This window comes from Chiloscyllium plagiosum, unplaced genomic scaffold (genome assembly GCF_037043375.1).
Source record: "Chiloscyllium plagiosum isolate Xiang-an unplaced genomic scaffold, Cpla_swu_hap1 HiC_scaffold_1, whole genome shotgun sequence".
NCBI classification, from domain to species: Eukaryota; Metazoa; Chordata; class Chondrichthyes; order Orectolobiformes; family Hemiscylliidae; genus Chiloscyllium; species Chiloscyllium plagiosum.
The window spans coordinates 8593636-8617432 of NW_028270139.1; the positions used below are offsets into that span (position 1 = coordinate 8593636).

General features: G+C 40.1%; 1 protein-coding gene across 2 annotated transcripts in view; it reads left to right on the forward strand.

Annotated features, from left to right (window-relative positions):
* Positions 1 to 23797, forward strand: part of ttc29 (tetratricopeptide repeat domain 29) — a 573216-nt gene that overhangs the window by 315114 nt on the left and 234305 nt on the right. For both annotated transcript variants that reach the window (XM_043699397.2, XM_087986781.1), the window contains exon 8: positions 18604 to 18695. In XM_043699397.2, coding sequence (XP_043555332.1) covers positions 18604 to 18695 — 92 coding nt within the window. The remainder of the gene's footprint in view (positions 1 to 18603; positions 18696 to 23797) is intronic.

Genomic DNA, 23797 nt, shown 5'->3' on the forward strand with positions numbered 1-23797 from the left:
CACAAATAGATGCTTTACTTTATACCTGAGTGCAAGAGATCAAACGAGCGACACTGGCTAGGTACCAAGATGCACATGGTTCACTTTTAAACCGCACATGTAAGTTAAAGTTCCAAAGATAAGTCATGTTGAACTTGAAAATGTTAAATTTATTTTTCTCTTCATCGATGCTGCCAGACCTGCTGAATTGCTCCAACACTACACTTGTTACAGATCTCCGACATCCATAGGTTTGGTTTTTTTTGGATTAAACTGTTCCTGTTTTTAGAGGGATTTTTCATGGCTTCAAAGGTCAACTCATATATCCACATCTACAGTATTCTTTTTAAACTTTTTTATTGTAATAATTTAATGCAACTCAGTAGTTTGCTTCTGCATTTCAGAGGGTAATTAAAAGTCAACCATTGGTCTCGAGTCACATGGTGGCCAAACTAGATAAGAATGTCAGATAACCTACCCTAAAGGAGGTTGGAAATCAGCTTGGTTTTTGCAACAGTTTCATAGTCAACCATTACTCAGACTATTTTTCAATTTAAGATTTATTAATTAATTTTGTTTAACTTCCTCCTGTTAATGTATGTCTCTAAAGTATCACTCCAGACCTCTAAATTACCATCCCAGAAACATTGTCACTATGACCATTCCTATGACAAAAATCTTTATAAAACACTACTTAGGTTTTCACAAACTCAGTTCCATTTGCTTGCACTTCTCGGCTTAGATGTTTGATTCCTGCATATTCCACATTATTTTTTGCTGCAGTGGGTAGAATGACTTAGACAGCAGTTCCCATTATTGTGAGGTATTGTGCCCCTGCCAGGAATCTGACCTTTCACATGTACACTATCAAAATCTTGATCCCCACTCTTAAAAAGTCCCAGTTCACTCTGTAAATGGAAAGTTTAGTACTTTGATTGTTTTAAAAAATATAAAAGTCAGTGTCTTAGGACCCTTAGACTTGATTTCTTAATTTTAGCTCTTGAACATACCAGCACAGTATCTCTGAAGTGGTCATTTGTTTACTAGGCCCATGTAAAGCCACCCCTAATTGTTCTTTGAGAAAGTGATGGTGATCTCCTTCTTGAGCTGCAGTTGAAGCAAAGGCATGTCTATTTCAGGCTAACTGGCTGGTTGGCAAATCTGCGCACGAACCGAGCAGATGCAGCTAAGTAGGTTTAAAAATCTCATTCAGGACATTTTTGTGTCAGTTATTTCATTTAAATTTTTATTTGGAATCCTTTAATTTCCAATTCCTGGAGTGTACCAGCATAACCAAATATTCTCATCAAATTATATAATCCTCACTTTATAAAACCTCATGACCAATAACATCTTTTTTGAGAAGGTGACCAAGCATGTAGATGAGGGTAGGGCAGTTGACATGGTATATGTGAAGTGGCTTTCTGTAAGAAGGCACCGAGTGGTGGTTGATGGAAAATATTCAGCCAGGAGTCCGGTTACTAGTGGTGTGCCACAAGGATCTGTTTTGGGACCACTGCTGTTTGTCATTTTTATAAATAACTTGGACGCAGGCGTAGGTGGATGGGTTAGTAAGTTTGCAGACACTAAAGTCGGTGGAGTCACGGTCAGTGTGGAAGAATGTTGCAGGTTGCAGGGGACTTGGATAAACTGCAGAATTCGGCTGAGAGGTGGCAAATGGAGTTCAATGCAGATAAATATGAGGTGATTCACTTTGGGAAGAATAACAGGAAAGCAGAATACTGGGTCAATGGAAAGATTGTTGGTAGTGTGGATATGCAGAGGGATCTTGGAATCCATGTACATTGATCCCTGAAAGTTGCCACCCAGGTTGATAAGCTGTTAAGAAGGCATACGGTGTATTAGGTTTTATTGGTAGAGAGATTGAGTTCCAGAGCCGTGATGTCATGCTGCAACTGTACACAATGCTAGTGCGGCCTCACCTGGAATATTGTGTACAGTTCTGGTTGCCCCATTACAGGAAGGATGTGGAAGCATTAGAAAAGGTGCAGAGAAGATTTACTAGGATGTTGCCTGGTCTGGAGGGAAGGTCGTATGAGGATAGGCTGAGGGACTTGGGTCTGTTCTCATTGGAGAGAAGAAGCATAAGAGGCAATTTAATAGAGACATACAAGATGATCAGAGGATTAGATAGGGTTGTCTGTGAGAGTTTTTTTCCTAGAATGATGATGTCAGGTGTACGAGGGGACATAGCTGCAAATTGAGGGGTGATAGATTTATGACAGATGTCAGAGGCAGGTTCTTCACAGAGAGTGGTAAGGGTGTGGAATGCCCTGCCTGCCAATGTAATTAACTCAGCTACCTTAGGGGCATTTAAGCATATGAAAGATGATGGGATAGTGTAGGGGAATGGGCTTTGATTAATTCACAGGTCGGCACCACATCGAGGGCCGAAGGGCCTGTTCTTCGCTGTATTGTTCTATGTTCTGTGTAAAACGCCAGGTACTAGGTTCCAGAAATCCTTTCTGCCAAAATGGAGTAGCCTTTGCTATTTTTCGTAGAATTGACTGAAGAAGTAATGCACTCACTGCCCATATCTTAATTTGCTGACATAGATAGCCAGCTGGCAAGGCTTCCACCAGCAGAATGAACTGAGAAAATTACTCGCTATTGTGAGAACTCATTGCAGACAGCTTATGCAGAACAGGCTGAAAGGGCTGAGTGGCCTACTCATGGTCCTTGTTTATTTGAAAGGTCAGTAACTATGGGCAAAAAATTAAAGTAATTAGTAGAAAGTTCATAAGAGAATTGAAGAATTTCTTTTATTCAGAATATGAATGGAACTTAGTACTGAACTGAAAGGATATCGGGGCAAAAACCCTTACTGTATTAAAAGAATCTTGGATGTGCATTTGACGGCCATTAGCTACGGTGTTGTGGACCAAGAGCTGTAAGATGGAATTAGATTGAATATGTCTCCTCCAACCAGCAAGTACATGATGGGCCAAATGACCTCCTTACATGCTGTAAGTCTTTTTATGTTCCTGTGAACACAATATAAGATTCAAGCCTGAAATTAATACTAATACTCACAGTATCGTGCAGTAAAAATTCAATTTGACTGTCCATCACTATCAATCAACTGCTCCCATATTATTTTCTCTGTTATAAACAGCAGGATAATATAATGGAAGTCAGACTTACTATGAAAAATATCATGGGAAATTCACAAATGTTGAATATACTCTTATTATTTTATTGGGAGTTGGACAGTTGGAATGGTTAATTAACACATGTATAATTTAGTAGTAATCATTACCCTTCAAATACTTCCTTATACCTTTAGGTCATAGGAGAAATGTTTTGTGACATTAAGTGCTGAATCTAAAAGTGTCCAGCTACTAATTTAACATGTCACCACCTGCGCTTCAAACCTCAGTGAGCTGACTTCACTACATTATGACATGCTGGTGCCCAGATTGGTTCTAGTCCTTGTTACTGTCCAACTTGTCACAAATTGTTAGGTTTGTTAGGTAAACCTGTTTGATTTACCTGCTGATTGATTGTCTGAGTCATGACCAAGCTGTGCAAATTAGGTATGAATACCCACTGAGCTCACAGACTCAAAATGTATGCAACACTACCATGTCAAAAACCAGAACAATGATACATAAGAGTACATTGGGAAAGTAACAATCCTGTAAGCTTTACAAATTTTTTAAAACATCTAAATGAGATTTTTTTTAAAGATTTTTTTTATTTCAACATCTCAGCAATCTCCCTATTTTTGGAGCCTGAACTTGTTTCCAGTGTTTCAGGTTGATGACTTAATATCAGATCACCAGCAAAACAACTCATGGAGATTTTCATAGTTACTTGCAATTCTAAACAGAAACTGGTGATAGTGATCCTTTCATTTATCCATTATATTGGTAGTAACAGCACAATACAAGAACTATTTGTTTAGACTTCAGAAAAGGTTTGTATAACTTGTCTGTATTATTGAGAGCAGAAGGCAATAACCCCACAATGTACCCTTAAGTATACAGAAAGGGTTTTTTTTGTCTTAGTGCCAGATGCATTTTATTCACTTTGAAAAATATGTCATGGGGACTTCAACAGAGTAAAGAAGGACCCAGCAGAAGGTAAACCTGAAGCTAGTGCTCTCTTTACAGTTTCTGCAATAATATTGGTCATACTCAGGTAATCTGTGAACAGTTACAGTGAAGTAATGAAGTAACTATTGTTAACTGAACAAGACTGTTCTTGTTAAATTTGAAAGACAACTATTCTCATTCCACATTATGCCACTTTAGGCTTGAAAGGACACATAGACACACAACATGGTGAGCCTTGGTGCAGTGACAACATATGGATGCACCCAAAACTTAGTAAGCATCACTAATCAAAGCAATTTCTAAATGATGCCATGTAGGAAAAAGTAGATGCCAGGTTTTAAGGAAAAAAAGACAAGAATAAAATATGCCAGTGGCCCAGAGGTTTCAGGAGCAATGGATACTGCTGATTGCTGATAACACTAAACTCCAGGAATCTCATGGCAAAATTTAAAACACAGAATAGTTCATACAATGACCATGAAAACATTTCAGTCCTGACAGAAAATATGCAGAAACAGAAGAAATCAGTGATACAGCCTGCATTGTAAAGTGTGATCTATAAAAGAACTTCCAAATGCAGGTTGAAATAATAAAAATGCCAGACATTGACATTCGCATGAATTAAAACCAACATTCATATGCAAAAGGGGAAACAGAGAAGTAATGCAGGTTAAAAGGGCAGTAATTTTAAAAAAAAGACGAGTTGCAGCTTGGATTGGCATCACCCGATTTTACGCTTTTCCATTGGACAGAAGATACAAAAGTTTGAAAACACATACCGATAGTTTCTTCCCCACTGTTAACAGGCTTATGAACCTTCTCTGTATTCTGCATTCTGTTCTATGACCCTGGTGTACTTATGTAAGGTATGATTTGCCTGGTTAGCGTGCAAAGCAATATTTTTCACTATCTTGATACATGTGACAATAATAAATTAAAATCAAATCACCATAGTGCAGGATACTATGCAGTAGAGTTGACAAATGAAACTTAGAGGACCATCACATGGAATTCATAGATTCCAGGAGTGGAGAGGCAGGAAATCAAGAACCAAGACATTAAGGCAGATAAATGTGGATAACTTGAAAAAGTACACAATTCTGTAATAACATAGAATGTTTTCTCAGAAGAAAAGCAGACTACAATGGGAATCTGAGCAAGGCTCTGAAGTGCAAGAAACCTCCGTGCAGCTGTGAAGAAAAACACTACTGTAGTGTGGGTAAACCTTCTGGGATAGCAGGAAAACACAGCGAATTACCATGACTGCAGAATAAGAATATTTAAAGAAGATTAAATACCTAATCACATTAAAAGACTGTGGCATCAGAAATAGTATTACCAGGAAGATTTAATTTCAGATATGGGTTTAACAGAACAAAACTGGACACTCTGGAGAAGACAATTCTTGAGACATATAATAGCTTCCACACTGGAAAGTTCAACAGAAGCTGAAGAAGTATACATTGCTGTATACATTTGAAAATATAGCAAGATTGATCTAATTGATTGCCAAGGAACAAATTAAACATTATACAAATTAAAGGAGGTATTGAAAGCATTCAAAAATTATTTCAATCTCAGAATTAATAAGATTCTTGAAAGTTCAAGCGTGTTTGTATTGCTTATAAATAATAGAAGTGCAAAAATCTGGGCGAATCCATAGATCATTTCATTAATGATCTCTAAACGATACTGGAGAAATGCAACTTGGGTAACAAAGTCAGAGTTCATAAGAACTAGTTTGCTGTAGCCATTACTTGAGAGTCTTTGTCAAATTTATTACAGCCCAAAGAAGACTAAACTCTACAGAAAGCCATTCAGATGATGAGTGAAACAGAGGTTAGGAAACAAAATAGAACAACCCAAAGAGGAAAGGAAAATAATTTGCACAGGAGAGCTATACAGCTTATCCCTTTCTTCAGATATTAATGACAATGGACACACCAAATAAGTCAATGTAGTGGGTAAGATATGCACCAGGCAGTAAAATTCTTGGCTGACGCTTTGGAGCAAAAAATCTCATAGACACAGGAAATGCCCAGGTTTAAAATCTACATACTTTTACCAAAAGAAATTAACGTACTTTCAGAAAAGAAAATGAAACAGGATACAGACATGGAGAAACAAAAGACCAAACAATTACCTATAAAAGAGATAAATTGTGTAGTACAGTTTTTTAGTAGTAGATAAACCCTACGTTTCCCTAGTGGAAATCAATGGTTTCAGTGATCAGTTTTAAAAAAACATGAAATTGTTTTTAACTGTGATCTGGGAGACATGGAAAAGATATGTGAAATTGAAAATCAAGGATGAGAAACAAGCAGATTTTTTGTGAAGTTAGAGATGAAGAAAGATTGATCGGTATGCATCTGCAGTAATTTTAAGTTCACTATTAAATAGGGACTATACCCTTTGCCTTTCATCAATGATATATTTGCTGGACTACCTGGAGGTCATCTTTTCAGTAAAATTGATATTATTGAGTCAATCTGCATATGAATATAAATCCCGAGTCATGGAAATACTTGATCATTGTAACATATAAAAGACTATTCAAATATAAGAGACATCCATTTGGAATCACATTTTTACCTGTGTTATTCCATCGTGCCATGGATCAGATTTTAGTCATAGGGTAAAAAGGAAAAGAGTATCTCCACAATTTAGATGTTAATCTGTAGTGACTTGAAATGTATGGCCAAAGAGTTTTTTTTTTGGTCATTCACAAGATAATGTTTGTTGTTGTTTATATCAGCATTTATTGCTCATCCCTAATTCTCCAAATAGCAGTTAAAAATCAACCACATTGCTGAGAGTCTGGAGTCACATGTAGATCAGACCGGGTGAGGGCAGCAGTTTCCTTGCCTAAACCAAATAGGCTTTTCCGATAATTGACAATTGTTTCATGACCATCATTAGACTTTTAATTCCAGTTTGTTATTGAATTCAAATTCCATCATCATCCAGAGAGAATTTGAACCTGGGTCTCTGGATTACCAGTCTGGTAAAAGTGCCACTATGATATCGCCTTTCTATGCTGAAAGACAAATATGATTTTTTACAAAATCTTCTATTGAATATTTAGGCCATGTCATTCGTGCAAAGGAGCAACACAAAATACCTTCCAAAGTAAAAGCCATAACTGAGGCAGCAGCGCCTAAAAATGTAAAAATGATCATTTTTGGACTTCGTGAATTACTCGAGCAGGTTTGTCCCAAATCTTGCAACGATTCTCAAACCGCTACATATTTTATTAAGTCAAAACAAGAATTGGAAATGGGAAAATCAATGTGCAAGTTCTTTCACACAAGCGAAAGAGGCTTTATTAAAGTCAGAAGTCCTGATCCATTTTGTTCCCAAGATACCGTTGCAATTAGCATTGGACATATTGCCATAAGAGTGGGAGTGGTCATTTGTCGCACATTATCAATTGGTGAAGAGAAGCCAATAGCTTTTTTATCAAGATCATTAAACAAGGTTAAACTGTGCACAGATAGAGGAAGAAGGTCTAGGAATCATTTTTGGCCTTGGAAGATTCCACCAATACCTGTATGGCTAGGAATCTACTAACAGACCAAAGACCATTAACCACAATATTTGCACCTCATACAGGAATATCTTCTCGAGAAGCAAACCATATATAGAACTGGGAATGGTTGTTGGTCTGCTCACACTTATACAAATACTGGCAATACAATTTACATGGAAATGCTAATGAGCTTTCTAGCTTATCTTTATAAATGAATCATTTACAAACAATCCTTATGTAGACATTCTCTGCATCAAACAAGTAGAAAACACTCCAGTAATGGCAGAACAAGTTACCAACTATCACTGTAACACAGACTGGACTAGTTTTCTATACTGTACAACAACAGATGATGTGGTATGGAGAAGATCTGCAGATCAACTTGTGTCAACCACAATTAATGTACCAGTGATAGTGTTAAAGGAAGATCCTTAAGTAACTGTATGAAATAGGAACCTGGATATACCTGAGGACAGAACAGTAACTTGGTCATCTGAGGGACACAGCACCTTAGTGCAGAATACCACGACATTGTGCAAACCACTGAACATTTAGTCATCTCAGGAAAAGACAACAAATGATGTTCCTAGTACACCTACAACACCAGAGGTTAAAATTAATGAGAAAAATAAACAGACACCATGAGGTACACTAACAGCAACAGAGGAATCGGTATTCTCTAAAACATCTTGCGTACTGACTATATATGACTGTACATATTGTGAATATTTTCATTGCAGTAACCTCTAATGGAGGAGAGATGGTGTTTTGTAGTTGTTATATTTGGTGGACTGTCACATTAAGAGTCTAATCACATGACATAATGATGACATCACTGGGCATTTTGGGCAGGAAACAATTTAGTCTAACCTTCCTGCCTGTAGAGTGAACATCTCCATAATAAAGCTCCTGCTATTTTTCACGTAGGTCTCCCTTGGAACTTAATATACCTCTAATACTGTAACCATACTGATGTTGAGCAGAGGATTGGCGTTCAGTACTATACTGAGTTGGAGAACCCTTCAAGTTACTATGTTCTATGCAGGGGAAATCGAGGAGCTGTGTGCTCTGGTTAGCTGTCCAAAAACATTGATGTAACTATAGTAACATAATTTGAATATGTTTTATGTTGTGTGAATAGTCTACCACTGTATAAGTTAACTTCTCACCATGAATGTGCTGTTTTTGCAAGATTCAAGTCACCACTATTTATGTTTTGCTCAACCACCATCATTCTTATACTCGGTGGTGTTGATATCCTCAAACAGGGCACTGTAACCTAATATTTAAGGCAGGTTTTTAATCATCTCCCCAGTTTGGAGCTGGGCAGTGTTGTCTTTGCAAATCTAATGCTGAAGATTTGCATTAACTCTAGCACCATGGATATTGCTAATCTTGGCATTTGCGAGGTGAATGATTTATATCTCTCTTAACTTAAGAAGTGCATTTAGCTGTTGTTCCTCTTGAGCCACTTGCATCCAGCACGAAGTGAAAGTATTAAAGCTCGGAGCCACCTGTCAGTTCGAAGATGTACAATGCAAGTTGTTCATATTTCTCCATTCTTCTGAAGAAGTGTCATTGGACTCAAAACATTAACTCTGCTTTCTTTCTCCAGATGCTGCCAGACCTGCTAAGTTTCTCCAGCAATTATGGTTTTTGTTTAAGATCTTCAACATCCACAGTTCTTTGTTTTATAAAAGTAGGGATGCTTTACTGTAGTTGTGTAGTGGTGAGATCACTTCTGGAGTGCTATGTTTGGTTTTAATCACCTTATTTTTGAAGGGACATAATTGCAATTGAAAAAGGTTTATTCAACTGATTCCTCGGATGAAGGTGTTATGAGGAAAAGTTGGACAGCTATAGCTCAAGTTCGTTAGATGGGTCAGTGTTTGTTCAATGTGTGCAGGAGAGTTTCCTGACACAATATGTAGACAGGCCAACAAGAGGTGAGGCCATACTGGATTTGGTTCTGGGTAACGAACCAGGCCAGGTGTTAGAATTAGAGGTAGGTGAGCACTTTGGGGATAGTGACCATAATTCGGTGATTTTTACTCTCGTGATGGAGAGGGATAAGTGTGTACTACAGGGCAAGAGTTATAGCTGGGGTCAGGGAAATTATGATGCGGTGAGGCATGACTTAGGATGTGTGGCTTGGAAAAGTAGACTCCAAGGCAAGAGTGTAAATGATATGTGGAGCTTGTTCAAGGAGCAACTATTGAGTGTCCTTGATAATTATGTACCTGTCAGGCAGGGAGGAAAGGGTCGTGCGAGGGAGCCGTGGTTTAATAAGGAATTGGAATCCCTTGTTAAATGGAAGAGGGCGGCCTATCTCAAGATGAGACGTGAAGGTTCAATTGGGGCGATTGAGAGTTATAGGGTAGCCAGGAAGGACCTGAAGAGAGAGCTAAGAGCAGCAAGGAGGGGACATGAAAGGTCCTTAGTCGGTAGGATTAGGGAAAACCCTAAGGCTTTCTATAGGTATGTTAGGAATAAAAGAATGACTAGGGTAGGAATAGGTCCAGTCAAGGATAGTAGTGGGAAGTTGCGTGTGGAGGCTGAAGAGATTGGGGAGACACTGAATGAATACTTTTCTTCAGTATTTACTCAGGAACAGGGCATTGTCGTCGATGTGAATACTGAGTCACAAATAAGTAGAATGGATGGCTTTGAGGTATGTAGAGAAGAGGTGTTGGAAATCCTGGAAAAGGTGAAAATAGATAAGTCCCCTGGGCCTGATGGCATTTATCCTAGGATTCTCTGGGAAGCAAGGGAGGAGATTGCAGAGCCATTGGCCTTGATTTTTATGTCCTCTTTGTCTACTGGAGTAGTGCCAGAAGACTGGAGGATAGCAAATGTGGTTCCCTTGTTCAAAAAGGGGAGTAGGGATAACCCTAGTAACTATAGGCCGGTGAGTCTCACTTCTGTTGTGGGCAAAGTCTTAGAGAGAATTGTAAGGAATAGGATTTATGCACATCTGGATAGGAATAATGTGATCAAGGATAGTCAGCATGGTTTTGTGAAGGGCAGGTCGTGCCTCGCAAACCTTATTGAATTCTTTGAAAAGGTGACGAAGGAGGTTGATGAGGGGAAAGCGGTAGATGTGGTATATATGGATTTTAGTAAGGCGTTTGATAAGGTTCCCCATGGTAGGCTACTGCAGAAAATACGGAGATATGGCATTGAGGGTGAGTTGGAGGTTTGGATTAGGAATTGGCTGGATGGAAGAAGACAGAGGGTAGTAGTTGATGGCAAAGTTTCTTCATGGAGTGCCGTCACTAGCGGTGTTCCGCAAGGATCTGTTTTGGGACCATTGCTGTTTGTCATTTTTATAAATGACCTGGAAGAGGGGTTAGAAGGTTGGGTGAGCAAGTTTGCGGATGATACGAAAGTCGGTGAAGTTGTTGACAGTGAGGAAGGATGTGGCAGGTTACAGCAGGATATAGAGAAGCTGCAGAGCTGGGCAGAAAGGTGGCAAATGGAATTCAATGTAGCTAAGTGTGAGGTGATTCACTTTGGGAAGAATAACAAAAAGATGGGGTACTGGGCTAATGGTCGGATACTTGGTAGTGTGGATGAGCAGAGGGATCTTGGTGTCCATGTACACAGATCTCTGAAAGTTGCCACCCAGGTAAATAGTGCAGTGAGGAAGGCATATGGCGTACTGGCTTTTATTGGTAGAGGAATTGAGTTCCGGAGTCCTGAGGTCATGATGCAGTTGTATAAGACTATGGTGCGGCCGCATCTGGAATATTGTGTGCAGTTTTGGTCGCCATACTATAGGAAGGATGTGGAGGCACTGGAACGGGTGCAGAGGAGGTTTACCAGGATGTTTCCTGGTATGGAAGGAAGATCGTATGAGGAAAGACTGAGACACTTGGGGCTGTTTTCATTAGAGAAAAGAAGGTTTAGGGGTGACTTGATTGAGGTGTACAAGATGATTAGGGGGTTAGATAGGGTTGACAGTGTGAACCTTTTCCCGCGTATGGAGTCGGGTATTACAAGGGGGCATAGCTTTAAATTAAGGGGGGGTAGATATAGGACTGAAGTTAGGGGTAGGTTCTTCACTCAGCGAGTCGTAAGTTCATGGAATGCCCTGCCAGTAGCAGTGGTGGACTCTCCCTCTTTATGGGCATTTAAGCGGGCATTGGATAGGTATATGGAGGATAGTGGGTTAGTATAGGTTAGGTGGGCTTGGATCGGCACAACATCAAGGGCCAAAGGGCCTGTACTGCGCTGTATTCTTCTATGTTCTATGTTCTAGGTTTAGAAGAATGAGAAGTGACTTTTTTGAAACATGTAAGATCCTGAAGAGCCTTGATGCAGAAAGGTTGTTTTCCCTTGTAGGAGAGACTAGAATTAAGGTGTGCAGTTTAAAATTAAGAGGTCTCCCACTGAAGACAGGGATGAGAATTCTTTTTCTCAGAAGGTATGACCTACACCATGTAACCTTATGCACCATTCAGCTGCCAAAACCTTGTCAGGGTACCAATGCTTTTTCAGTTGTCATTGTCAGCACGTAATTATCACTCATCTACCTCTTTTGACTAACATTTACAATGCAAAACTCTTGCATGCCCTACCGTACGTTTGCACCATTTCAAAGGTTAGGATGCTCACACACTCTTGCAGCATGAATAAATCAAATCAAATTATTTAGCTTTATGTGGCACTTCACCCAAGTACTTGAGATTAACCCCACAGCTACTGACATACTATGCTGCCAGGCTTATTTGGTCAGGTCTTGCTTCCCAACTCATGGGAAGAAAGCCTTCCACCATTTGTTTGGCCTCGAGGAGAGCGCACAGAGAATAATTATTAAACTATTGTGTCTCCAGATGCACGTACCTCATCCATTGCATTAGTTAGGCAAGTATATGATCTTTTCAAAACCTGTGCCAATTGTGGACAAAGGGAAGACAATCAACAGTCACAGTGAGCACTTCAGGAGGAATTAGGCTCTCAGCATTACTGTGGTTCATCTGTCAAATAGTTTCCTACTTAATATACTGAATTGCCCCTAACTTATTGATGCAGCCCATCTGTTTACCTTCTGTACATGGGCAGTGGTCTTTTAATTCACTTTAATGCAGCTGTTCTCTTGTCAGAATGTTCACTCTTTGCCACCATACCTGTCACCCTGGGTCTCTGATTTGCTGGCAGTCCTGCCTGTCACCTGTACGCCTAATGCATAATTATGGCAGAATTATGGGACCAGACAGCAAAGCACGTTTCTACTGAAGTCGTCACCCAGTTGTGCATAAATTCTCACAAATTCTTCCTTCACTGGCTGACAGAGATTGGCCTTCACAGCATTTACAATGGAAGAAAAGATATTGAAATCATCTGCAACATATCATGTGGAGTTGCATCAGGGAGAAGCCAGAAAAGTCATGTATAGCAATACCTCTATTTGTCATGACCTCTATTTGAACTCCTAGTGGTACTATGGTCACCATGAGACATTTAATTCCTTTTTTTTTTGAAAATTGGGAACAATTCTATATTTCAATGTCCACCACCAATAGTGGCTCGACACTGATCGAGCTGGTCGGGTCCGAAAGGACATAGCTGCTAGACTGGGTCTGTGCAGGTGATGAGGGAACTAACAAGAGGGAAAAACGTACTTGATCTCATCCTTACCAACCTACCAGCTGCAGATGCATCTGTTTGTGACAGTATTGTAACCACCGCACAGTCCTTGTGGAGCCGAAGTCCTGCCTTCACATTGAGACTAATCTCCATTATGTGGTGTGGCACTGTCACTATGCTAAATGGGACAAACATCGAGCAGCTGTAGCAACTCAAGACTGGGCATCCATGAGGTGCTGTAGACCATCAACAGCAGCAGACTTGCACTCCAGAACAATCTGTAACCTCATGGCTTGGCATATTCCCCCACTCAACCATTACCATCCAGCCAGGGGATCAACGCAGCAGGTCAGGCAGCATCAAAGGAACAGGAGAATCGACGTTTCGGGCATAAGCCCTTCTTCAGGAATGAGGAGGGTGTGCCAAGCAGGCTAAGATAAAAGGTAGGGAGCTTGGCACAGCTCCCTACCTTTTATCTTAGCCTGCTTGGCACACCCTCCTCATTCCTGAAACGTTGATTCTCCTGTGCCTTTGATGCTGCCTGACCTGCTGCGCTTTTCCAGCAACACATTCTTAAGCTCTGATCTCCAGCATCTGCAGTCCTCACTTTCTCCTAGCCAGGGAATCAACTGGTTCAATGGAGAGTGGAGGAGCAGCACCAGGTATAGCTGAAGGTGAGGTGTCAACCTGGTGAAGCTACCAAACAGGACTGTTTCCAAGCCAAACAATATAAGCAGCAAGTGATAGGCAGAGCTAAGTGGTGAATGAGTAAACAACTCAGTGGAGGAGGGGTCTCCACAAACCTCCCCATCCTCAATGATGGAAGAACCCAACATATCAGTGCAAAAGATAACGTTGAAGCTAAGTGGATGATCTATCTTGGCCTCTTCCACTGGTCCCCAGCATTACAGATCAAATCTTTAGTCAAATCAGCTCACTCCACATGATATCAAGAAATGATTGGTGGCATTGGATACTGCAAAGACTACGGGCCCTGACAAAATTCCGGCAATAGCCCTGATGTCTTGTGCTCCAGAACTTACTGCTCCCCTAGCCAAGCTGTTCCAGTACAGTCACAACACTGGCATCCACCTGACAATGTAGAAAGTTGCCCAAGTATGTCCTGTACATTAAAAGCAGGACAAATCCAACCTGGCCAATTACCACCCCATCACTCTCCTGTCAATCGTCAATAAAGTGATGGAAGGTATCATCAACAGTGCTATCAAGCAACACCTGCTCAACAATAACCTGCTCACTGATGCCCAGTTTGAGTTCCACCAAGGCCACCAGCTCCTGACCTCATTACAGCTTTGGTTCAAGTATGGATATAAGAGCTGAATTGAGAGGTGAGATGAGAGTGACAGTCCTTGACATCAATCCTGCATTTGAACGAATATAGCATCAAGTAGTCCTAGCAAAACTGGAATCAGTGAGTATCAGGGCAAACTCTCCAGTGGTTAGAGTCATACCTAACATATGGAAGATGGTTGTGGTTGTTGGAGGTTAGTTATCTCAGGGCAGGACATCTCGGCAGGAGTTCCTCAGGGTAGTATCCTAGGCCCAACCATCTTCAGCTGCTTCCTCAATGACCTTCCCTCCATCATAAGGTCTGAAGTGGGGATGTTTGCCGATGATTGCACAACGTTCAGCACCATTCGCGACTTCTCAGACATTGAAGCAGTCCGTGTCCAAATGCAACAAGATGTGGACGATACCCAGTCTTGGGATGACAATTGACAAGAAACATTCCTGCTACATAAATGCTAGGCTATGACCTCCCAAATAAGAGACAATCTAACCACCGCCCCTTGACATTCAATGGTGTTACCATCACTGAATCCCCCACTTCCAATTTCCTGGGAGTTATCATTGGTCAAAAACTCAACTGAATTCACCATAACGGCAGTGGCTACAAGAACAGACCAGAGGCTAGGAATATTATGGCAAGTAATTCACCTCCTGACTGCCGAAAGCCAATCCACTATCTACAAGGCCCAAGTCAGCAGTGTGACAGAATATTCCCCATTTGCCTGGATGAGTGCAGCCCCCCAAAACACTCAAGGACAAAGCAGCCTACTTGATTTACACAGCATCCACAAGGATCCATTCCCTCCACCACTGACACTCAGTAGCAGCAGAGTTTACTATCTACAAAGTGCACTGCAGAAATTCACCAAAGATCCTCAGATAGCACCTTCCAAACCCATGACCACTTCCATCTAGAATGACAAAGGCAACAGATATATGGGAACACCACCACCTTCAAATTCCCCTCCAAACCACTCACTAAGATGACTTGGAAATATGTCGGCATTCCTTCACTGTTGCTGGGTCAAAATCCTGGAATTCTCTTACTAATGGCATTGTGGGTCAACCCCAGCAGATGGACTACAGCAGTTCAAGAAGGCAGTTCACCGTCACCTTCTCAAGGGCAGTTAGGGACATGCAATAAATTCTGGCCAATCAGTGATGCCCATATCCTATAAAATGAATAAACATTTTAAAAAACTTGGGATTTGAACCCAAGTCTCCAGAACATTACCTGTGTCTCAGTGCTACTAGCCCAATGACATTATCACTGAACAATTGCTATTGATTGAAATGCCACATTTATGTTAAAGGCAATGAGATTGTGGATGGTGCAGCATTGATTCGAAAGAATTTTAACTGTCTTCCTATCTTAACAATTTTGTATTATTTGATTATTTTCATTGCACTTGAGGAAATACTCCTGGCATTGATCTATTCTGCAATCTCTTCACATCATCTCCCAAGTAGTGGCTGAAGGACCAGGGAAATGTGTGCTTCTATTTCTCTGTGGTGTCTGCACCAAAGCCACTAGTGTAGGATCAGAGTATTTTGGTGCCTACTAACCCACTTCACCGGTAACTTCATTCTCTTTCTGTTACACAATGTTTGCAGCCAGAATACACCATCCCTTTAAGAAACACTGGCTGCCATTATGTAGTATCATGACCTTCCAAACTCATGTCTTCTCCGTCCCACCCAGATGGAGCCAACGAATAAGATAGCGTAGTATAATTAGCAAACAGCACAGATATTACTTAGTTAGGCAGTCTTTGCTCCATCCTTTATGTACCCATTTCAACTTGTCTTGGTCATATGTTTTAGTTTTGTCGAGTTAATTAATCTTCAGTAATAAAGTAGCTTCTAATATTAGAGCACTATGTTACTCTAATATTATGCTGTATTTCAATATCACAACATTTAAACTGAAAGCTATCAAAACTGTTCAGAGAAGAGCATTTAATTGAACATGACAGCTGTACAAAAGAATCTTGTTAAACAGAGCCCTGCAAAGTTTCAGTGATAAATCTTAAAATACATTTTAAAGAAATCTTAAATAACTGGTTAGGCAGCAGAAGACAGAGAGTAGTAGTGGAAGGGAGGCTCTCAAAATGGAGAACTGTGACCATTGGTGTTCCACAGGGATCTGTGTTGGAACCACTGTTGTTTGTGATATACATAAATGATCGGTTGGACGGTATAGGTGGTCGGATTAGCACGTTTGCAGATGACAGTAAGATTGGTGGAGTAGCAAATAGTGAAGGGGATTGTCAGAGAATGTAAAAGTCCATTGTACCCTGAAGGTGGCAACGCAGGTCGATAGAGTGGTCACGAAGGCATATGGCATGCTTTCCTTCATCGGACGGGGTATTGAGTACAAAAGTTGGAGGTCATGTTACAGTTGTATAGGACTTTGGTTCAGGCACATTTGGAATACTGGGTACATTTCTGGTCGCCATATTATGTGGCCTCCTCTATATTGGGGAGACAGGCCGCCTACTTGCGGAGCGTTTCAGAGAACACCTCTGGGACACCCGGACCAACCAACCCAACCACCCTGTGGCTCAACACTTCAACTCCCCCTCCCACTCCACCAAGGATTATGCAGGTCTTTGGACTCCTCCATCGCCAGACCAACAACACGACGGTTGGAGGAAGAGCGCCTCATCTTTCGCTTAGGAACCCTCCAACCACAAGGGATGAACTCGGATTTCACCAGTTTCCTCATTTCCCCTCCCCCCACCTTGTCTCAGTCAAATCCATCGAACTCAGCACCGCCTTCCTAACCTGCAATCTTCTTCCTGACCTCTCCGCACCCACCCCAGTCTGACCTATCACCCTCACCTTGACCTCTTTCCACCTATCGCATTTCCGACGCCACTCCCCCAAGTCCCTCCTCCCTACCTTTTATCTTAGCCTGCTGGACACACTTTCCTCATTCCTGAAGAAGGGCTTATGCCCGAAACGTCGATTCTCCTGTTCCCTGGATGCTGCCTGACCTGCTGCGCTTTTCCAGCAACACATTTTCAGCTACCAAAAGGATGTGCAGAGGAAGTTCACCAGGATGTTGCCTGATATGGAGGGCACTAGCTATGAAGAGAGGTTGAGTAGATTAGGATTATTTTCATTAGAAAGACGGAGGTTGAGGGGGGACCTGATTGAGGTCTTCAAAATCTTGAGAGGTATAGACAGAGTGGATAGCAAGAAGCTTTTTCTCAGGATAAAAGCAAATTACTGTGGATGCTGGAATCTGAAACCAAAAGAGAAAATGCTAGAAAATCTCAGCAGGTCTGGCAGCATCTGTAAGGAGAGAAAAGAGCTGACATTTCGAGTCTAACTGACCCTTTGTCAAAGCTTAAAAAAGGGGAGAAATAGGGAGGTATTTATATTAGGCTGAGATATACTAGGCTCACCCTAATATAAATACCTCCCTATTTCTCCCTTTTTTTAGCTTTGACAAAGGGTCGGTTAGACTTGAAATGTCAGCTTTTTCCCAGATTGGGGGACTCAATTACTAGGTCACGAGTTCAAGGTGAGAGGGGAAAAGGGGGATATACATGGAAAATTCTTTACGCAGAGTGCGGTGGGTGCCTGGAACATGTTGCTGGAGGAGGTGGTAGAGGTGGGCACAGTAGCGTCATTTAAGATGTATCTAGATAGATACATAAATGGGCAGGGAGCAGAGGGATACAGATCCTTAGAAAATAGGCGATAGTTTTAGATAGAGAATCTGGATTGGCGCAGGCTTGGAGGGCCGGAGAGCCTATTTCTGTGCTGTAATTTTCTTTGTTTTTTGTTTTTGTACATAAACTTTCGAGACAATGACCTTTCTGTCTCAATTTTAAAAAACACACTGAAAACTTTAGACAAAAGAATATTATTTGGTTATTCGTGGATCTGAAATATATCTATGTTAGCCATATATAGCAAATTTATTAAATAATATCACAAGCTTATGACAAAAGAAACCTCTTTTTGTTCAACATTTTTTTAATACAGGTAATATTATAGACTGTACAAAGTAAGTGAAAAATAGAATGTGCTCAAAAACAATTCATTATTTTTGCAGTTTATTTCTCTTATTTATGATGCACAATTTATGTCTCTTTCATTTAGTTCTTGCAGACTTATTTGGAGCTTTCCAAATCCATGGACGATGACATTAGTTTAGGCAAAACCTATGAAGCTCTTGCGAAAGCCTTGATAAGGTAAGATGGAATTTATCACTGAGAATTCAATCAACTGTGGAAAAACTAAATTGTTAGAGGTCAGTCGCCAAGCCTTACAACCTACTTACATTCAAAGAAATGCCCTTCTTGAATGACCCTTGCATGAACGTTATCCAATTATTTGCTAGGCAGAGTTCAAAGATGGCATGAAGTACAGGCAAATATTAGATGTTTTATCAGAGTAAAGATCTAGCTAACATGTTGTTCCAGCCAATATATTACTTTATGTTTAAAGTTACAAACCAAGTATTTCAAACTCTTAAAAGATTTTAGATTTTGATTTCAGTTTTCGAAATGCATTTTATTGCTCAAAGATTATTTTCCATGAGCTTAACATTCTATTTGTTCATTTTTTTTGGTCAGTCCGAGATGATTAAGTGAATTCCCAATGGGGAGAAGTGTTTTTTTAGTTACAAATGTATCTACAGTATTATACCTCAAACGTTATAAGACTGCATTTATATTAAAGGCAATTCAACAGTCCAGTAAGCATCACAATTTATTAAATTAAACTGGTTCTTTCTCAGATGAAATTTTGGAAATGGCCAGAGCAAAAAAAATTAATTGAAAGTGTTTACATTAATTCATGAAATGAAGAAAGTCGTTTAAATTTCCACCTGTCACCAGTCCCATTTTCTTCTTGCTAAAAGCTCTGGTCCTTAAACTTGGTGGCACAATTGGCAACCCCCCAGAGTGACTGTTTTCATCTCTGCTATATTTGATTTCTCCACACTGAACAAATGATTAAGTTTTCATGCATTGGTTCAGCCAAAATCTGTGTTCACTCAACCACATCCTTTATTGATTACTTCTACTGCAAACAGTAGGCTGTGTGTGATGTACATAATTGGACAGTTGTCAGGGGATGTGGGTGTTAAGAGTCCTAGTTCGCCAGCTGGAAATTGGAATCACCTTGATATACAAATAGTATGTGCTAGCTCCTCTCAACCTTGAGACTCAGAAAGCATGTTTTCCTGGAAAATAAATTAACTTTTAAAGCCTCAAATAGAAGTTTCTTAAAGTATATTATATCTTTCTCAAATAAAATAATATAAAAACAATATTTCAGTGCAAAAACTCTCCATGCTGTGTGTCTAATTCATCTTTACTATTACTAATATTAAGCTTTTTTGCAAACTGTGGAAGAAGCTAGATGAAGAATTAAGTCTATGGAACATGGATTACATATGATATACATATTTGTTTTTCAGTGTTATATAGATGCAATTGGAAAAACATTAGGATACTTGGTTCATTCTTCCACATGCTGTGGGCAAGAAAAATAAATAATCTCCTCATGAATGAAATAAAAAACAGTCAGAAACATCATTTTATGTTAAAATCTCTTTTATTCCAAAACTCAACTGAAATATATTTTTAGGTAAATATTTGTACACTTCAACAATTAAATTGAAGTCTTTGAATTTGTTAAGTAGCAAAGATGCCATGGAGCATGCTACAAGCATTATCTTGGAGATTACTGTGAACAATGTTAATGCATGAAAGCTTTTGCACTCCTTGCAAATTCGTCTCTCCAGTTTCAATGGGAATGTTAACCTATTTATTTTAAATGATTAAAATTTCCATTAAAGTAACAGAATGTGAAAATTTGATATATATTGAGCATTCATATAATTGCATTAGTCAAAGTACTTTTAATGATGTTGCTACCAGCTGTGACAAAATGTACTGCAAATGTGAATTGAAAGCAGAGAGTGGGATTTGTTGTTTCGCACTTTCAATGGGAACAAGTGTCTGTTTATCACGTGCATGTGCCAATGACATTTGCCAATATTTCATGGCCAGGATTCTTTGTGTTTTTTGATTAACTCGTTGACAAGGTGAGGAGGAAAAAGTTAGCAGTGATATGCCCCAGAAACCTCAATAGCTGAAAAAGAAACAAAATAAAAATATTAACCTGGATTTTCCACTGGCCAGACTGCTGTTATCCCACCACAGATAGAAGTTGCACGTGGGGACCCGGTAGAATCTCCGTCATAGCATACGCTAAAGAAATTGCCTAGAAAATTGAATTTTGGGCCACCAGTTCCACTAGAAGCATAGAAATAGTGAAAATAGGTGCTCAAGTAGGCCATTCAGCCTTTCAAGCCCTTTCCTATCATTCAATATGATAATGAGCTAATCTTCCAACTCAGTAACTTGTTCCTTTTTGTTCATTCCCTTTGATTTCTTTAGCCCTAAGAACTATGTCTACTTCTTGGAAACATTCAATGTTTTGGTCTTTCTGTGGTAGAGAATTACACTGACTCACCACTCTCTGGGTAAAGAAATTTCTCCTCATCTCAGTACTAAATAGTTTATCCTGTATCTTTAGACTGTGACCTCTGATTCTGGAATCCCCAGTCATTGGGAACATCCTTCTTTTGTTTACCCTGTCTAGCCCTATTAGAATTATTTAGGTATCAATGAGCTCCCACCTCATTTTGCTAAACTACAGTGTATAGTCCAACTGATCCAGTCTCTCTTTATATATCAGTTTTGCCATCCCAGGAATCAGTCTGGTAAGCCATTGTTGCATTCCCTCTATAGACAGAAGATCCTTCCTCATCTACGGAGATGAGACCTGCACACAGTATTCCCCAGATGTAGTCTCACTAAGGCACTGTGCAATTGCAGCAAGATATCACTGCCTCTGAACCCGAGTCTCCTCACTATTAAGGCCAATATAATATTTGCCTTCTTTGCCACCCCGCTGCATTGGTGTGCTTAAAACCAACAACTGATGTTCAAAGATACCCAGGTCTGATTGCACCTGTCCCTTTCCTAATCTATCACAATTCAGACAATAATCTGCCTTCCTATTTTTGCGACCAAAGTCAATGACCTCACATTTATCCACAATTTACTTCATTTGCCATGCATTTTCCCATTCACCCAACTTCTCTAAGTCAGAGAGTCATGGAGATGTACAGCATAGAAACGGACCCTTCGGTCCAACTCATCCATGCCGACCAGATATCCCAACCTAATCTAGTCCCATTTGCCAGCACTTGGCCCATCTCCCTCTAAACCCTTTCTATTCATATACCCATCCAGATGTCTTTTAAATGTTGCAATTATACCAGCGTCCACCTCTTCCTCTGGCAGCTCATTCCATACACATTCCATGCGTGAAAAAGTTGCCCCTTAGATTTCTTTTATATCTTCCCCTCTCACCCTAAACCTATGCCCTCTAGTTCTGGACTCACCCCCACAGGGAAGATACTTTGTCAATTTATCCAATCCATGCCCTTCATGATTTTATAAACTTCAATAAGTTCACCCCTCAGCCTCTGATGCTCCAGAGAGAACAGCCCCAGGCTATTCAGCCTCTCCCTGTAGCTCAAATCCTCCAACCCTGGCAACATCCTTGTAAATCTTTTCTGAACCTTTTCAAGTTTCAAAACATCCTTCCAATAGGAATCAGACCAGAATTGCATGCAATAGTCCAAAAGTGACCTAACCAATGTCCTGTACAGCCGCAACATGACCTTCCAACACCTATATTCAATACTCTGACCAATAAAGGAAAGTATACCAAACACCTTCTTCACTATCCTGTGTATCTGTGATTCCACTTTCAAGGAACTATAAATCTGCAATCCAAGTCCCTTTGTTCAGCAACATACCCCAGGACCTTACCATTCCATGTGTAAGCCCTGCTATGATTTGCTTTTCCAAAATACAGCACCTCATATTTATCTAAATTAAACTCTATCTGCCCCTCCTCAGCCCGTTGACCCATCTGATCAAGATCCTAATGTACTCTGAGGTAACCTTCTTCACTGTCCACTACACCTCCAATTTTGGTGTCATCTGCAAACTTACTAACTATACCTCCTATGTTCGCATCCAAATCATTTATGGAAATGATTAAAAGTAGTGGACCCAGCACCAATTCTTCTGGCACGCCACTGGTCACAAGTCCGAAAAGCAATCCTCCACCACCACTCTCTGTCTTCTACCTCCTAGTCAGTTCTGTATGCAAATGGCTAGTTCTCCCCATATTCCATGAAATCTAACCTTGCTAACCAGATTACTGTGAGGAACCTTGCCAAATGCCTTACTGAACTCCATATACATCTCTGCATTTTCCCCATAATTCACCCTCCCACACAACTTTGTGGTGTCTGCAGCCTTGGAGATATTACATTTAGTTCCTTCATATAATTAATATATATTGTGAAGTGAAGGAAGTCAGTTTTTGCAGAGAAATGATGTTGGGAAAACTGATGGATTAAATGCTGATAAATCATAGGGCCAAGTACTAATCACTGTCGTAAACCACTAATCACTGGCTGCCACTCGAAAAGACCTATTTATTCTTTGTTCCCTGTCTGCCAACCATGTCCATAGCTACTCCTAGCTCCATGCACTTTAATTTTACATCTAATCTCTCACATCTTATATTTCTTTATGTGCTATATCTCTTATCAAAAGCTTTCTGAAAATCCAAGTAAATCCTATCCACTGGATTCCCCTTATCAACTTTGCTCATTAAATCTTTGAAAAATTCTAGTAGATTTGTCAAGCAGATTTCCCTATCATAAATTCATGCTCCCCCTCACCAGTATTGTCAATGTTGTCCAAGTACCTGGCTATTAAAGTTTTTATGATGTATTCTAGCATTTTTCCTGTTATCAATGTCAGGCTAACTGGTTTTTAATTCCCTGTTTTCTTTCTATCACCCATTTTTAAATAGTGGGTTATATTAGCTGCTCTCCAATTCATAGGAATTGTTCCAGTGTTTATAAAATTTTAGAAGTTTATCACCAATGCATTGCTTTCTCAGGCCACTTCCGTGCGGTGTAAATTATCAAGCCAGGGAATTTTTCAGCCTTTAATTCTATCAATTTCCCCAAAACCATTTCCCTGCGAGCATGGATTTCCTTCAGTTCCTCCCTCTTACTAGACCCTGTGTTCCCCAGCATCTTTAGAATGTTTTTTGTGTCCTTCTTTGGGAAGACAGAACCAAAAGATTTAATTGGTCTAACATCTCTTGGTTCCCCATTATAACCTTCACTGTTTTGTTACTGTAAGAGACCTAATTTGTCATTACTGATCTTTTTCTCCTCATATAA